Source organism: Camelus dromedarius, chromosome 7 (assembly GCF_036321535.1).
Source record: "Camelus dromedarius isolate mCamDro1 chromosome 7, mCamDro1.pat, whole genome shotgun sequence".
NCBI lineage: Eukaryota > Metazoa > Chordata > Mammalia > Artiodactyla > Camelidae > Camelus > Camelus dromedarius.
Window position 1 is genome coordinate 16,211,791 of NC_087442.1, and position 19,146 is coordinate 16,230,936.

General features: G+C 34.0%; 1 protein-coding gene across 6 annotated transcripts in view; it reads right to left on the reverse strand.

Annotated features, from left to right (window-relative positions):
• The window catches only part of AGBL3 (AGBL carboxypeptidase 3), an 85,095-nt gene that overhangs the window by 63,671 nt on the left and 2,278 nt on the right, over positions 1-19,146 (reverse strand). For 4 of the 6 annotated variants that reach the window (XR_010381587.1, XR_010381586.1, XR_004137935.2 and 1 more), the window contains 3 exons: positions 18,831-18,891; positions 9,699-9,884; positions 3,306-3,413 (listed from right to left, as the gene is read on the reverse strand). Coding sequence is in view for 2 of the 6 variants with exons in the window: in XM_064487344.1 (XP_064343414.1) it covers positions 3,306-3,413; positions 9,699-9,884; positions 18,831-18,891 (355 nt within the window). In the remaining 4 variants the exon portion in view is untranslated. Of the gene's footprint in view, positions 1-324; positions 464-3,305; positions 3,414-7,753; positions 7,812-9,698; positions 9,885-18,830; positions 18,892-19,146 lie in introns of those variants that run through there. The other 2 variants (XM_031455409.2, XR_004137936.2) reach the window with 2 other exon arrangements.

Here is a 19,146-nt window from a genome sequence, read left to right on the forward strand (position 1 = left end):
TGGATTGCATGCATGTTCCCAAGCATATTTTGTGGAACACTCATCTGAAGAACTATTCCATTAAAAAGTTTGAGGAGCAGTGTGTATGATAATTCAGATTGATATACTGAAAATGTACAGTACAGAGACCTGCTTAAATTCATAGTTCTCAGAATTGCATAAATCCAGAATCTTTTATACTCCCCCCCTCCCAATAATCTCTAATTAGCATCTATACTTCAAGGAATTACAGCTCAGTAATGGATACATGAAACTTTAATGTACCTAACACAGAAAATAATACTTGATAGACTAGCTCCTCAAATAAAAATAATTAAAACCTACACTTTGACTACCTTCTGTAGATTACCACTCTCAAACCTTGCTTCAAACATCAAAGTATCATCATAGTTATCCACAGGCTGCTTCAAGGGTGTCCGGTTGCCCCCAACTCGGGAATACACAAAACACGGCTCTTTGTAGGCTGATGAGAGAAGACCATAAAGGTATCAAGCCATATTTAAAGTAAACAGGCTGTTTTGCACAGTTTGGAGCCACAGTATAATTGAAGTGTCACTAAGGATTGTAAATTTTAACATATTTGACATTAGCTTATAGGTTTATGTTGAAGTAAGAAAGTCTAAGAGTATTTAGACTAGAAAAGCAATGCCTAAAAAAATTCATATCTTTCTCACATTAAAAATACTTATTCAACTTCTGGTTATAATGAAGTAATTGGTCCTGAACTTGCCCTTTCACTGCAAATGACTATCAAACCGGAACAAAAAAATGAATTGTTTTCATCAATGTGGACAACATACAGACCATAACCAAATCGGGTTCTTGAAAGAAGATAACTACATGAAATAAGCCCATGTTTAATTCTGGTTTTCTCCCTAGGCGTACTTTCTAACTACCTCCTAGGAAGACGGCACTTAAGAACAGCATAACAGTCTTGCTGAGCTGAGGAGGCAAGACTGCTGTCTGGGGCTTCTAAAATTGGTATCTTGGGTAACCAGAGAGAAGACATGGAGGGCTTCAATAGTTTACCTGGTGGTTCCCCAGTCCTTGGCTGAGGGCTTGGCTGTCAAGCACAGGATAAGACCAAGGAAGATAGAACAGAGTGCTATCCTGTGGAACTGAGATACCAGAGGACATAACATTCTAGGACATAGTGGAATTCCAACCTGTCCAGCATAGAAAGACTTCACTGGGCACCTCAGCCATTCAGTTGTGACTTCAGAAAGGTTGTATATTAGGCATAAGAATCATATTCAGGAGTAAGGGCCATGACCTAGAACTAAGGACAAAATGAAAATATACCTGTTTTTATATTTAAAAAAAAATCCTAAAAGATGCAAAATGATTTGCTAGCAATTTAGCTGCCTACCAGAACAAAATACAAGATAATTTTTAAAAAGAACATAATACTGACTCCTACCACGTATTTTTCACAATTTCTCACATACAGTCCACAATTATGAAGCATACAGAGAAGCAGGAAAATGTAACCCTGCTATATTTAACAGACCCCAAGATAACCAAGATGGTAGGATTAACAGAGGGGACTTTGAAGATATGTTAAGACTTAAAGGAAAAGATAATGAATAAATAGATCAAGTAATCTCTAAAAAAGGAATAGAAACTATAAATAGAACAAAACGGAAATTCTAGAAATAAAAAGTACAATGACGGAAATAAAAGATTTACTAAATGGGCTTAAAAGAAATTGAACTTTGCAAAAGGAAGATTCAGTGAACTGAAAACAAGGGCAGAGAAGAAAAAAAGAACAAAGATCTGGTGACACCTGGGACATAGCTAGAAGTCTAACATATATGTAAGTGGAATTCCAAAGGACAGAAGAGAAAGACTATTATGGAAAAAATATGTGAAGAAATAATGGCTGAAAATTTCTCAAATTTGGAAAAAACCAAAAAACCCTATTAGACTATGGCTCCAAGAGGTTCAATAAACTCAAAGCAGGATGAATACAAAGATAACCAAATTTAGGCAGGTCACAGTCAAATTGTTGGAAAAAGCCAGAGAGAAAAAGATGTATCATATATAGGGAACAATGATATGAATCATGGCTGGCTTTCTATTAAAGAGAACAGATGTCATGAGACAATGGAACAGTATCTTTAAAGAAAAAAAAATGTCAACCCAGAAGTCTGTATATCCAGTTGTTTGGGGATTTCCTTCTCCTACAGCTCCAGGTCTGGAAACCATTCTGTTCTCTTACCCTTTCAAGCCTAAGAGAAATAATGGTTCTGTTCTCTCGACAATTCTATGTTGTTGCTTCACCATCCTTTAGAAAGTCTCCCTTAATTCTGCCCATCCTTTTTTAAGTTATCCTTTCTTTCAACTTTCTTGAATTACCCCAAGTATAAAATCCAATTCCTGACAAGATCCTGACTGACTCACCTCAACTACTGTAATTTTACATTAGATCTCAGTTGTGTGTGGAAGTTCTAAGGTAGCTTAGCTATGTAAATATTTGAAACGAAGTTTTAAAAAATCAGAGGTGCTTCTCTCACTCCAATTGCTTACAAATGCTCAAGTATACAGTTTCTGGAACTGCTTACTGTAGAAGAAGCAATCCCTGTGAATTTCTGTTTTGCTAGCTCTTTAAAGAAAATACGTATGTTCCCTGGAAGTTACCTTTAATATATACTCTAACATATAAAAATGTGATGGTGAGATTGTACAGGAGTCCCACACTCCCTTATGTTGGTGCACAGTTTAGAATACAGGTTGAGACTTCTATGTTTGTGATTAGCATACTCTATCGTAAAGCAGAGATTCTGTATTACCAGAGCTCTCAAAGTGCAATTATTGATCCTGAGTGTTAAGAACATTCTCCTGAGATATGAACTTAGATGTTATTTGCAATGTGAAATATTTTCCTCTTTTAAAGATGGGAATCCCAAGAAATGCATCAAACTGGTATGAAATGAAAATAAACCATTTGAAAGATTGCATGAACATGACGTACCGATAGAAAGGGAACAAGAGTGGCAGAAAACTCTACTGGATTTATCTTGGAAAACTGATGTGAAGCTTAAGTCCCTCTACATTCCATCCACGGTCAACATGATGCTTTATTTTTAAGTAACTTTGCATAAACTACAATACTTACCTTCAAGAATACAATTAGCACTCAATCAACATTTGGATCAATGTGTAACAAAACATGTTCATGGAGTCAGAGACTTCCCAGTAATCTGCAATTTCCACTATAAACAGCAAAACATATAACTAAGAGATTAGCCCAGGTAACTGATTAGCCCAATTATATTTGATAGCAACATGTCTCATATACTCACCATCTTCAGCTAGATAAACCACAGTATCTTCCTTGGAGTTTGGATAAAGGGGTTCCATCTCCAGGCCTGTTGGGATGTACACTGGCTCAGGATAAGAAGGAGTCCAATCTGGGAAAAAAAGAGAGAGAACATTATTTGAATGACTTCAAAATAAAACAGGAAAAATTTACTGTATATTTTCAAATTATTCACTGGTAGATCTAGGCTAAAATTTTAGTGTTTTATGAAAGGCTAGATTTTACCAAGGGTTTACTGGAAGTAACAATGAGCATTGTCACACTTTAACAAAACCCCTAACACTTCATTTGCACCCTGGTTCCAAATTATTGTAGTGAGTAGTTCATGGTTATCTTATGTCATCATAGTTATTTTGGCTCATGGTTATTTTGTGTCATCATCACATTGTGTCATCATATATACCAAAGTTTCTATTTCTCCTGGGTGCTTGATCCCTTTCTAACCTACCTCTGGGGATCTTGCTCCACCTTTTATTCTCCCTTTCCCTGCATCTTCAGCCTCCTCCTTAATAATGGTTGTTTGCTAAGCTAATATACATAGTTCAGGTTTCTTTTGTCTCCCCATAGGAAGGAGCTCACCTTCTTCTTTACCTATACCAGCCTTCCTACTCTTCATTCTTTTCAGGACCAAACTGTAGACCATGATCTATCTGATTGGGAAAAAAATGACTTCATAGCCCAACTGCCCTAAGTTGTTCCCACTTTTTAGTGGACAAGAATTTGGTGGTGACTCACTCTCCTACTTCTCTTTTATTACTGGCTGATGTATGTCAGACTATGCTTGGCTCTGGGTATAAATATGCTCTAATAGAAGGAGCCAGCCTCTATGATCCCAAATACGTTCACTGAAACAATTAAGAAAAAAAACTTGGTGATAAGAAACAAGTATCACTGGATGAACACACTGTGGGGATGATATGTATAACTGTTTTAGCAACAGAGCTGTATCTGACACAATGCATAGGGGTCAAGTCTAGCTACAGAAAAGGCACAGACTAGACTACTGATGCAAATACACATCACTGAACATTGTAGGGTTAAGTGAACATCACACAACCAAATAAGCAGATAATAAGCAATAAAGCAAATTAAAATTTAAAAGACTCTCAGTAGCTGAAAATTTAATCAAATCAAACCAAAATTAATCATGAACTGATAATATAGCATCCATTCTGAAAATTTTGGGTATTTCAGCTATTTGCCATTTTCTAACATCTTGATATATAAAACTAAATATCTGCCCTTGAGAACGAGTACAGAATAGACACCTGGGTTGTTTCCACCTCTGACTATTATGAATAATGTTGGCATTATTAACACTCAGGTACTTTTTTCGGGACATATGTTTTCATTTTTTTAGGTATATGCCTAGGAATGGAACTGCTGAGTCAAATGGTAACTCTATGATGAACTTCCTAGAGAAGTGCCAAACTGTTTTCCAAAGTGGCTACAAGATTTGAGGATTCTAATTTCTCTACATCCTCATCAACACTTGTTATCTGATTCTGGTTCTAATCAGCCTAGTGGGTGTAACGTGGTATCTCACTGTGGTATTAATCTGCATTGCCCTGGTGACTAAAGATGATGACCACCTTTTCATGTGTTTATTGACCATGTGATTATCTTCTTCAGAGAAATGTCTATTCAGAGCCCTTGCTACTTTTAAAATAGGTTATCCTTTAATTGTGAGTTATGAGTTCCGTATATTCTCAATACAAGTCATTTATCAGATAATTTGAAAATATTTTCTCCCATTATTCGAGTTGTATTTTCATTTTGATAGTTTCCTTTGTAGCACAAAGGTTTTAAATTTTGATAAAATCCAATTTATTCATTTTTATTGTTGTTTTTGTGGCTTATACTTTGGGTGTTATAGTTTAGAATCCACTGCCAAAATCAAGATCATGAAGATTTAGCTCTATGTTTTTTTCTAAAAGCTTTACAGTTTTGGCTATTACATTTAGGTCTTGATTCATTTTGAGTTAATTTTTTATACGGTGTGAGGTAAGGGTCAAACTTTATTCACATTGCAAGTGATCACCTATCCAGTTGTTCCAGCACCATTTGTTGAAAGGACTATTTTTTCATTATTGCATAGTTTTGCCACTCTTGAAAACTGATTTTTCTTATTGATCTTTGCCTTGTTCTAGATTGTGAAGATTTTCTATTTTAAAAAGTTTTATAGTTTTATATTTTACATTTAAGCCTGTGATCCATTTTGAATTAATTTTTTTTGTATAAAGTGTTAGATTGAAGTTCATTTTATTTTCTTTTTTGCCTATGGATGTTCAAACATTTGTTGAAAATGCTAACTTTCCTCCACTGAATTGCTTTTGCACCTTTGTCAAAAATCACTTGGGCATATTTGTGTGGCTTTGTTTCAGGGTTCTCTATTCTGTTCCACTGATTTATGTATACATAGATCCCTCCACTAATATAACAGGGCCTTGACTACTGTAGCTACATAAAAGGTCTTGAAATTGGATAGGCTTATTGCTCCCACTTTATGCTTCTTTTCAAAATTGTTTTAGCTATTCTAGTTCTCTTACCTTTCCACATAAATTTTAAAATAATCTTGTTTGGATTGACAGTATAATCTTGATAGGAATTGCCTGGAACCTGTATATCAATTTGCGGAGAACTGACACCTTTATTAGATTGAGTTTTCCAATCAGTGAACACGTTATATTTCTTGATTTATTTAGATCTTTGATTTCTTTCTTTAGCATTGTGTAATTTTAAGCATACAAGTCTTGTAGATGTTTTTTTAAATTGACACCTGAGTATTTGTATTTTTTCAGTGATTGTAGTGAGAATGTATACTGTGGTAGGGGTTTGGATTACACAGATTATGCATTTGTTAAAATTCACTGACTGATACACTTAGATTTGCACATTTCATTGAATGTAGAATTTATCTCAAAAATAAAAAAGAATCACAAATGCTGAATTTTAGAGGTGAAATGTTAGAATTCTACAACTTACTTGAAATAAATTAAAAATCTAAGATGGTATGATGGATAGAGAGAAGGATGGATAGTTAGCTACGTATATGATAAAGAAATATGGTAAATTATTCATAAAAAGAATCTAGTTGGTGGGTTTTGAATGTTTCTCTAGCCTTTCAATTTCTATCTTTGAAATTTTCATAATAAAATATTAGGAAACAAGAAGGTAAATACAGAACAAGGGGTTAAATAAAGAACAAAATAAACCTAAATGAATTAGATGAATACAAAATAATAAATTAATGAATTAGGAAATAGTACAATAGAACTAATAAATATACATTTAAACATTGATTCTTGGATGAAACTAACAAGATAAATCCCAAGGAAATTAAAACAATTACAAGAGAATTCTTTGCCTACGGCTATGTAAATAAATCAAAAATTCTTCATGAAAAGCATTATTTTTCTAGAAAAATACAAATAACCAAAACTGTCCCTGGAATAGACAGAAAAATCTAAACTAACAAAGAAGAAACATAAGTTTTACAATAAAAATATTCTTTGTAACTCTAAAACAACAATAACAAGTATGCTCAGATAGTTTTAGGAGAATTCTATTAAACTTAAAAGAACAGCTAATTGCCGTATTACTGAAATTATTCTAGTACATGGAGAAAGAGAAAGAATTTTGAGTAATATTTATAACAAAACCTTAAAAAGTACAAAAGTTAGAAAATTACGCATTTATCTTATTTATGAATATTAAAGGAAAATACTATATAAAATACTGGCAAACAGAATTCAGCAGCACACTAAAAATAATACATAACAATTAACTGTTTATTCCAATAATATACTACTGGTTCAGTATTAAGGAACCTACTAGCATAATTCACCAAGCACACTAGCTGAGAACATTATGACTCTTTCTTCCAAGAGATGCTGAAAAAGCATTTAATAAAATTTAGTTAATTATTCCTGGTAAAGTTTAATAATATAAGAATAAATGGATACTCCTTGATAGGATCAAAAGGAAGTTTATTTTAAACCAGTTTATAGTTTGCTAAGAGGGAAAACACTACAAGCATTCCCATTAAAATAAGGAACAAGATGAATGTAAAATTATTATGTGTTTTTTCAAAGTACCAGTCAATGCATTCAGTCAAGAAAAAAAAAAGTATGAAATATAAAAACTGGAAATGAAAAGATTTAATTACATTACTGCTAGATGATGTAACTGTGTATCTGGCACATACATAATAATTCAAAAATCAGAAACAAGAGGTGGATAGTTTCAAAATAAGTACACAAAAGTTAATTTTCTTTTACAAAACAAGTTAGAAAATAATATGTAATAAAGAGTCTATTTAAAAGAGCAACAAAACCAAATACCTAACAATACAACTTAGAAAAGGTGCAGGAAAAAATTTAAAACTATAAAGGGAGATAAAGGAAAATTAGAATAAACAGTGAGACATACCTTGTTCTTGGATAGGTAGACGCAATATTGTAAGGCTGTCACTCTTCCTTAAATTAATCTATAAACGTAATGTGATCACAAAGTTACCAATATTAATTTTGGGATAACTAGGAAAGCTTTTAAAAAATTCCATATAGAAATACAGGTAAGGCAAAAGTAGCCAAGAAATTGGAAAATTAAAGAAAAAGAAAAAAGTAATGATGGGGAACTAGGTTTACCACATAAATTTACAGTTTTAAAGCTTCAGTAATAAAGATTTCATGCCATCATATGAATAGACAAGTTAATGGAATAGAATACAATTCAAAATCAGACCTAGGAGTTTAGTATATAATAACTGTGGCATTTCCAATCAGCAGATAAATTGTTGATTAATTTTGTTGGCACAACTGGCTAGAGTTAACAGAACTAGATCGGGAGCTCACTTCTTGCATCAAAATGGATTCCTGATGAATAAAAAAATTAATCACAAAAAATACAACCTGAAAAATGTTAAGAGAAACATGAGAATTATAAAACCCAGAAGTCATAGAAAAATGGTACATACACTGATTACATAAAAATCAAAAACTTCTGAATGATAAAGATGAAAGGTAAATGACTAAGAAAAAGAAGTATGCAACATAGATGACATAGTAAGCCCATCTCCTGAATATATAGAGAGCATTTTATAGATCAAGAACACAAAAAATGCAATCAATAACAAAATGGGTAAAGTTATCAAACAGTTCATATAAAAAGTCAATAAATATACCTGTTGGACATTTGTATGTCTTCTTTAGAGAAATGTCTATTCAAGTTTTTAAGCCCATTTTAAAATCTGGTTATTCGTTTTTTGCTATTTGTTTATAGAAATTTATGTATTTTAGAGATGAACTCCTATCAAATATGTTTTGCAAATATTTTTCCCATTCCATAGGCTGCCTTTTCACTGTCTTGTTTCCTTTGCGTGCAGAAGCTTTTTAATCTGAAGTAGTCCCACGTGTCTCTTTTTGCTTTTGTTCCCTGTGCTTTTGGTGTCACATCCATGATATCATTGCCAAGAACAATGTCATGAAGCTCTCCCTTTGTTTTCTTCCAGGAGTTTTACAGTTTCAGGTCTTAATGTTTGTCTTTAATCTGTTGTGAGTTGATTTTTTTGTATAAGATAAAGTTCCAATTTCATCCTTTTGTGTATTGCATATCGTCCAATTTTCTCAACATCTTTCCCCTAGTGTGTATTCTTGGCATTCTTGTCAAAGGCCAGTTGATCATACATGAATGGATTTATTTCTGGACTCTCTATTCTGTTACATAGGCCTGTATGCCTGTCTTTATGCCAGTACCATATTGTTTTGGTTACTGTGGCTTTGTAATATATTTTGAAATCAGAAAGTGCAATGCCTCAGCTTTGTTCTTCTTTCTCAAGACTGATATGGCTATTTGTGGCCTTTTGTGGTTCCATCTGAATTTAGAGTTGTTTTTCTATTTCTAGAAAAAATGCCATTGGAATTTCAATACAGATTGCACTGTCAACCACACTAATATTCAGGGAGATATAACTCAAAGCCACAGTGAGATATCATCTCACACTTATTAGGATGACTACTATCCAAGAAACAAAAGACAAGTGTTGGCAAGGATGTGGAGAAACTGGAATTGAAATGTAAGTATAAATGCACACCATATTTTGACAACCTTGTATTAAAAAAATGATGTAAAATATTTTGAATATATTTGGATTACATAAAATATATTTTTGAAATCATTATCACTTGGTGTTTTTTAGCCATTTTAAATGTGGCTACTAGAAAATTTTAAATTATATATATATATATCATATATATAATCATGTTATGTTTCTGTTGGAATGCACAGTTCTAATACCATGAGTATCCTCTTTAAAATCAAGATTGGCAAAATAAGTCTGCCAATGTTTGAATCCCCCAAACTGTTAAGAACATACCAATATGCTGGACTTTTTCATCAATGACTTCACAGTGGTAAGGCCACCGTGTTGGGCTCAGCGGACCAGAAGAAGAGACACCATATAAATCTCGTGGTTTACGAAGACGTGGCACCCACCTTCCTAGCTGATATTCCAATAGTATCTGTGTGGTCCGGGGGAAAAATGGGTCACTAATAGAGTCGGCTGAAAAAGGATTCAAACACGATCATGAGTGACAAGAAGGAAAACCCCAATTCCTATCATTTTTTAATATAGTTTATTTTTTCCCTCTAAAGCCATTGATTTGTGAACATTTGTGGATATTTTAAAAATATTTTATATTTCATGGCATTTCAAAAATAAAAAGTACTAATGAAATTTTGTCACAATTTTCACAATAGCTAGAAAATAGCTATTGATCTCATGTATTGTTAATTTATGTTTTTTTTTAAAATTCAGTGTTTCAAAAATTTTTTAAATTTATTTTTACATTTTTTATTTTAATTTTTTTTTTTGCAGGGGGTAATTAGTTTTACTTACTTATTTATTTTTTAGAGGTGATACTGGGGATTGAACCCAGGACCTCATGCATGCTGAGCATGTGCTCTACCACTGAGCTACACCTACCTCCCTGCTAATTTATGTTAAGTTCTCAATGCTACTCCAGTGACATTTGTTTCTCGCAGCTTTTCTAGCAAACTGTCTATTGCTGAGTCTTAAAACTTAATCATACTGGCAACTATTTGTCTAATGCGTTAAATGACACTCACTAACCATAATTCCTCACCACCTGCTGGAACTATATTCTCAAAGGTTGCTAGTGAACGCTGTTTCTACCTTTCACATAATCACTTCTCCATTTTGTCTCACTGACTCCTCTTGCTCTGTCACCTCTGAAATGTGGATTTTTAGCTAGATAATTCTTCACTACTTTTTGTACAATAGCAGATACAGCAATTAGATGATGAGTCAGACAAATTCAGTTCTATTCTACCACTTTGTTTCTATATGACTTTGGTTGGCCAATGCAGCCTCTTTGAACATAAACCTTTCTATATATAAATAAGGAATAATATTACCTTCCTTTCTACTTTTAAGGATTATTACTTATAAGGATTTTTATATAGAGCCATTTATTCAACAGTTAAAAGTCATCTAGTATTCCATTATGTGAAAAGACCACATTTTGTCTAATTTACAGTATAGCTCAAAAGTGGCAAGGGAGGTATTTATGAATTAGAAAATAAAATTAGATCCATATCATACTATTCTTAAATTAAATACCAAAATTCAAGTAAGTAGATAAAATTAAAGGAAATTGGGACGATTATATTGATGACCCTGGTGTAGGGAAGGTCTTTGTAGCTTAAACAGATATAAAAATCAAGAGCCACAAATGAATAATGATAAACTTAACATCAAAATAATTCTAAACAATGGATGTAACGTAAACAAAGTTAAAAAAAGACTTCTATGAGTGGGCAATCATTACCAGGCAGTATATAAATAGACAAGCATATGAAATAATTCTCAATTTCTTTAGCAACCAAGGAAATGTTAGTTAAAATAGTGAGTTACTCCTTTCTTCCAACAGATAGGCAAAATTTTAAAAAGAAAAAAGTAGGGGAAGAAGTCTACACTACAAATTTTCTATGAATATGGGTATAGGTTTGAGTACAAATGCAAAAAAAAAAAAAAGGTCTAGGATACACATAAAACTGAGAATAGTGGTTATCTCAAAAGTAAAGACTTGTTTTAGAATGGTGCTAAAAAACAAAAAGATAGAAATTCCATCTCCAATTACAGAATATCTGTGGTAGATATATGAATATTTAGAAGAAATATTTTAATGTGCATTTGAAAGTACTCGAAATATATAAAATTTTAAAAATCAGGTATACATCAAGATGGCCATATACACATGCATTTGCATATGAATGACTTTATTAAGGAAACTCTTTATTAAGGCATTCTTCATTTAAATAAAGATGTACTTCTAGACTAAACTAGTATGCTGTACACAAATTGACAACACTGTAACCTGACTATACTTAAATTAAAAAAAACAAGTACTTCTAAAACATTGTGTCCATTAAAACTTGAGTCATACTGTAAATGTGTTTAAAGAGCTACTTAAAGAAATGTCAAGGTAAATCCTTATGTTAAGTGAAGTCTTTTCTAATGACCACTTTCATTTAGTTTCATTAAAAATCAACTTAAAGCAAAACTCAAAAGTCTAAAGTTCAGGGGAGGACCAAGATGATGAAGTAGGAGGACGTGGAGTTCACTTCCCCTGACAAATACATCAAAAAGACATCTACGTGTGAAACAATTCTCACAGAAAACTAACTGGAAACTGGCAGAATATCTCCTATACAACTAAAACTGCAAGAAAGATCTCCATGTATCCGGGTAGGACAGGAAAGAAAGGCATCGGGTGGGACCTGTGCCCCTAAGAGGGATCTATAAGGAAGAGAAGGTCCACAATGCAGACCCTCACTCTGGGGAGGGAACAGACAGACTCACAATCTGGGCATCCCAGACCTGGAGTCCTGTAGAGAGGAAACAAGCCCCCTTGCCTGCTGGGAAATCCCTGAGACAAACAGAAGGGCTGGAGAAGCCTAGACCCTGTGAGGAGTGCACTCGTGCTGGCTTGCTTACAATCAGGGCGGAGAGAGCCTTGTACTAGCAGCTGCCGCCTTGCTGCACTTCCCAATCCAAAGGGGTGGATGCCCTGTCCCCGTTCACTGCACACCACAGCCTGCAATTAGATCAGGACAAAGATTCAGCCTAAGTACACAGAAACAGACCAGGGTGCCTAGCGTGTGATCTCCTCAGAGCTGTGGCAACCACTGTCAGCATACACACCAGGCAGTGCCACAAGAACATGCAGCAGCTAAATGCTGAATCTCTGGCAGACAGGCGCTGGCCAAGAGTATACAGCACTTCGTTTCCTAGCAAGAGCAAGCCGGCTCCGCCCACTCCACATTGCAGCTCAGCACCAGATCTGGGGCAGAAGGGTCCTGGGAGAAGTCAGCCACAGAGATAGCCCACATCCCAGGCAGCAACACAGCCACCTCAATTCCTGCAGGCACAATGCCCCAATCCTCACCCCATTCTACTCCTTACCACAGCTCTGCACTAGATCTGGGACAAACACAACAGAGAAAGGGATGTAACCTTGGGCTACTTCTGGGCAGAACCACAGAAACCTACACAGGTGGTGCTTAAGTTTGTTGTGACCACACGGGCCTCACCTGCTTCAGCTGTCACCTCCTTTGGGACAGAGCAGGCACTTAAGGACAACAGAGCCTTACTGAACCCAACCTCTGGGACTTCTACTCCAAAAACCGAGGAGCAGACCTCACAACTGACAGGGTGGTGATAACCATGGAGCAAAGAAGGCTCACCTAACATAAAGCACAGGCTCTAGACACTACACCACCAATCACACCCCCTATCAAGGGGTAACAGTCAGCACATTCTGAAGAAAGACATGGCATCCACACCAAAGCCAGCACTCCCACCAAAAATACTGGACACACACAGTCTACACAGGGACACTCCCACATAAAAACATCCCCTCAAGACCACAGTAGGTAACTTTTTCCTAAATTCAGAGACTTTAGAGAAAGTTAATTAAAATGAAAAAGCAGAGGAACTACTCCATTGAAAGGACAAAATCCCCTGAAAGAATAATGAAACAGACTCCAAGTTCAAGAAGGAGGTAATAAAAATGCTAAAGAAATTGAGAAAGATTATCAATAGAAGTGCAAATCACTACAACAAGGAGCTGGAAACTATAAAGAGAAACCAATCAAAAGGAGATAATTCAATTGCCAAGATAAAAAATAATGAAGAAGCAATAACTAACAGTCTAAATGACAGAGAAGAATGAATATGTGATCTTGAAAACAGAATAATGGAAATCACTCAGAACAGCAGACAGAAAGGCAAATGAAAAAAATGAAAGCAACATACAAGATCTATGGGATAATATGAAGCATGCCAACCTACACATAATAGGGGTTCCAAATGGAAACAAGAGAGAAAAGGGGATTGAAAATGTATTTGAAGAAATTATGGCTGAAAACTTCCTGAAATCTAAAGAAGGAAACAGATATACAGGTACAGGAATGACAGAGGATCCCAAGCAAGACGAACCCAAAGTGACTTACACCAAGACATATCATAATTAAAATGGCAAAAGTTAAAGGATTCTAAAGGCAGCAAGGAAAAAACAGAGTCACAAGGGAACCTCCATAAGGCTACCAGCTGATTTCTCTGCAGAAACTCTGCAAGTCAGAAGGGAGTGGAAGATATACTCAAAGTCCTGAAAGGGAAAAACCTGCATCCTGGGATACTCTACCCAGCAAAATTATCATTTAGAATAGAAGGTGAGAGAAAGAATTTCTCAGACAAGCAAAAAATAGAAGAATACAGAAATATCACATATACCTAAAATAAATATTAAATGTTCTCTCTAAATAGAAAAGAAGCAAGTATCTATAGGAAAGGGAAAATCACAGTAGGAGAGGCAAATATATAAAAGGATTGAAGATCACTGAAATAAGCCAGTACATAGATTAAAAAATAATAAAAAATTTGTAAAAGCGATTATAACTACAATTAACAGTAAAAGGATAAGCGTGAAAATATAAAATAGGACATCAAAATCACAAAATGTGGGGTGGTGGGTAGTATAAAAATGTAGATCTTTTAGAATGTGTTTGAAGTTGTATGACTATCAGTTCTAAAGCAAGTAGATATAGTTGCAGGTTAACATACTTGAAAACCAAAGTAACCACAAATCAAAAACATATTCACACACACACACAAAAATCAAAAAGAAAGGAATCCAAGCATAATATAAAAGAAAACCATCAAACCACTAAAGAAAAAACAAAAAGAAGAAATGAACAAAGAACTACAAAATTAACTAGAAAACAAGGTTTAAAAGGGAAAAAGTACATACCTATCAGTAATTACTTTAAATGCCAGTGGGCTAAATGCTCCCATCAAAAGACATAGAGAGGCAGATTAGATTAAAAAAATAAGAACCTACAATACGCTGCCTACAAGAGACCCATTTTAGGGCAAAAGACACACACAGATTTAAAGTGAGGGGAAGAAGAAGGATTTTTCATGCAAATGGAAATGACAAGAACGTGGAGGTAGCAATGCTCATATCAGACAAAATAGCCTTTAAAACAAAGGCCTCAAAGAAAGACAAAGAAGAAATATTATATAATGATAAAGGCGCAATACAAGAGGATATTTTATACTCATTAACATACATGCACCCAATGTAGGAACACCTAAATATATAAAACAAATACTAACAGATATAAAAGGAGAGTTTGACAAGAATACAACAGTAATAGGAGACTTTTAACATCCTGCTAACATTAATAGATAGATCTTCCAGACAGAAAATCAGTAAGGCAATAGAGGTCCCAAATGACACAACAGACCAGTTGGACTTAATTGACATCTACAAGATACTACATCAAAAACAAAACAAAACAAAACAAAACAAAACAAAAAAAACAAGAAACAAACAACCCCCCCAACCCAGAATACACATTCTTTTCAAGCACACATGGAATGATTTCTAGGATAAACCACATACAGGTCACAAAACAAGCCTCAACAAATTTAAGAGGGCAGATATTATCTCAAGCATCTTTTCTGACCACAATGATATGAAACTAGAAATCAACCACAGAAAGGAAATGGGAAAAGAATGAACACACGAAAACCAACATGGTACTAAAAAGCTAATGAATGAATGATGAAATCAAATATGAAATCAGAAAATACCCCAGGACAAATGAAAATGAAAACACAACCTTACAAAATCTATGTGATACAGCAAAAGGATTCTAAAAGGGAAGATCACAGCTATATAGGCTTTCCTCAAGAAACAAGGAAAATCTCAAATAAACACCTAATCTACCACTTAAAAGAACTAAAAAAAGAACAAACCAAACTGAATGTCAGCAGAAATAAGGAAATTAAAGATCAGGGAGGAAATAAAACAGATTTAAAAAAAGCAAAAGATAAAAAACCAAAAGCTGATATTTTGAAAAGATAAACAAAATTGACAAACCTCTAGCCAGTCTTACCAAGAAGAAAAGAGAGAGGACCCAATTAAATAAAATAAGAAATGAAAAAGGAGAAATAACAACTGATACCACAGAAATACAAAAGCTGTAAGAGAATACTATGAAGAATTATATGTCAACAAATTGGACAACCTACTAGAAATGGACAAGTTTCTAGAAACACATAGGCTGCCAAAACTTAGTCAAGAAGAAACAGATAATTTAAAACAGACCAATTACTAGAAGTGATATAGAATCTGTAATAAAAAAAACTTCCTGCAAATAAAGTCCAAGATTGAACAGCTTCCCTGGGGAATTCTATGGTATATATAAAGAACTTATACCTATCCTTTTCAAACTATTCTAAAAAACTGAAGTAGAGGGAACACTCCCAAATTCATTCTATGAAGCCTTTATCACCCTGATACCCCAAATAGGCAAGAACCCTACAAAAAAGGAAAATTATAGGCCAATATCTTTGATGAATATAGATGCAAAACTCCTCAACAAAATATTTTAGTAAATCAAATCCGGTAACATCTAAAAAGGATTATACACCATGATCAAGTTGGATTCATTCCAGAGTTGCAAGGATGGTTCAACATATGCAAATCAGTCAATGTGGTACACAACATTAACAGAAGTACAGAAGAACTTATCTCAACATGGTAAAAGCCATTTATGTCAAATCCAGAGACAACATAAAACTCAGCGGTGAAAAACTGAAAGCCTTCCTGCTAAATTCAGAAACAAGATAAGGATGCCTACTCTCACCACTTCTATTCAACAAAGTCCTGGCCACAGCAATCAGAGAAGAAAAAGAAATAAAAGGTATTTCTAAATTGGAAGGGAAGAGGCAAAACTCACTATTTGCAGATGACATGATACTCTATGTAGAGAAACCTAAAGTCTCCATTAAAAAACTATCAGAATTAATAAATGAATTCAGCCAGGGTAGCAGGATACAAGATTAATATACAGAAATATGTTGCATTTCTTTACGCTAATAATGAAAGATCAGAATGTATAAAAACAATGCAATATAAAATTGCATCAAAACAGAAAAAACACCTAGGAATAAACTTAAGCAAGCAAGTAAAAGATTTATATACTGAAAATTATAAAAAAAACACTGATAAAGGAAATTGAAGATGATTCAAAGAAATGGACAGATATCCCATGCTCTTGGATTGGAAGTATTAATATTGTTAAAATGGTCATACTACTAAAGCAATCTATACATTTAATGTAATCCCTATAAAAATACCCATGACATTTTTTTACAGAACTAGTATAAATAATCCTAAAATTTATATGGAAACACAAAAGACCCAGAATTGCCAAAGCAATCCTGAGGAAAAAGAACCAAGCTGGAGGCATAATACTTTCACACTTCAGGCTATACTACAAAGCTATAATAATCAAAACAGCATGGCAGTGGCACAAAAACAGACATACAAATCAATGGAATAGAACAGAGAGCCCAGAAATAAACCCACACACCTATGGTCAATTAATATTTGACAAAGAAGGCAAGAATACACAATGAAGAAAAGATAGTCTCTTCAACAAGTAGAAAGATAGCTGGCTACATGTAATTAATGAAATTGGAATACTGTCTCACACCATATACAAAAATAAACTCAAAATGGTTTAAAGACCTATATATAAGACATGACACCATAAAACTCCTGAAAGAGAACACAGACAAAACATTCTGGGACATAAATTGTAGCAATATTTTCTTAGGCAAAAGTAATAAAAGCAAAAATAAATAAATGGGACCCAATGATACTTAAAAGCTTTTGCAGAGGAAAGGAAACCATCAACAAAGTGAAAAGACAATCTACAAAATGGGAGAAAATGTTTGCAAACTATGCAACCTAGAAGGGGTTAATAGCCAAAATATGCAAACAGCTCATACAACTTAATACTGAAAAAACAAAAAACACAAACAAAAAATGGGTAGAAGACTTTATTTTTCCAAATAAGATATACAGATGGCCAAAAGGCACATAAAAAGTTGTTCAAAATCATTAACTATCAGAGAAATATAAATCAAAACCACAATGAGGTATCACCTCATACCAGTCAGAATGACTATCATTGAAAAGTCTATAAATAATAAAAGCTGGAGAGTGTGTCGAGAAATGGGAACCCTCCTATACTGTTGGTGGGATGTAAACTGGTACACACACTATGGAAAACAGTATGGAGGTTCCTTTAAAAACTAAAAGTAGAGCTACCATATGATTCTGCAATCCCATCCTCAGGCATCAATCCAGAAAAGATGAAAACTCTAATTCGACAAGATACATGCACCCCAATGTTCACAGCAGCACTACTTACAATAGCCAAGACATGGAAGCAATTCCAGTGCCCATCAATAGACAACTGGTTTAAGAAGATGTGGTATATTTATATATAATGGAATATTACTCAGCCATTATAAAGAATGAAATACCACCATTTGTAGCAACATGGATGGACTTAGAGAATATCATATTAAGTAAAGTAAGTCAGACAAAGACAAGTATTATATGAATCACTTACAGTGTAATCTAAAAAAGAATACAAATGAATGTACATAAAAAACAGAAACAGACTCACACAGAAAAACTTATGGTTACTACAGAGGAAAGGGAAGGGGGAGGGATAAACTGGAGTATGGGATTAACAGATACAGTCTAGTATACATAAAATAGATAAGCAACAAGGATTTACTGAATAGCAGAGGGAATTATATTCAGTATCTTGTTATAATCTATAATGGAAAATAACCTGAAAAAAAATATATATATATAACTGAATCACTTCACTGTACACTTGAAATAGAATATTGTAAATCAACTATGTTTCAATTTAAAAAAAAGTTTGCATTCCAAAAGATTCTTATAAAAGTGAATACATCTCTCTCTCCTTACCAATAAGAGAATAACAATTCCCTGTATTATTCAATCTGACTTTCCCAGTTTTCTCTTATTTTTCATCTGCCTAAGGTCTTATCAGAAAGAGAAGGGAGACTATATGGATACTTTCATACCTGTTAAAAGTGCACACTGGTGGATATCTTCACTTACAAATTTCATAAAGGTATCCTCATCCTAAAACAAGACAGTTTAAAAATATTTCACTTTTTAAAAATCAACAGTTTCCCAATCCAGAAATTTTTTACATCTATCTTAGTACTTAGAATTGAGTGCATGTCTTTAATCTTTAATAAATGAAAAAATTAAAGCATTACTACTGTAGGCTACTGGTCTCAAACCACCCAGGGACACTGTGAATATCCTGAAACAAAGTTTTAATCTTTCACTTCTCTCTTTCCACAGGGAAAAGTCATAATCATGACTGTAGGG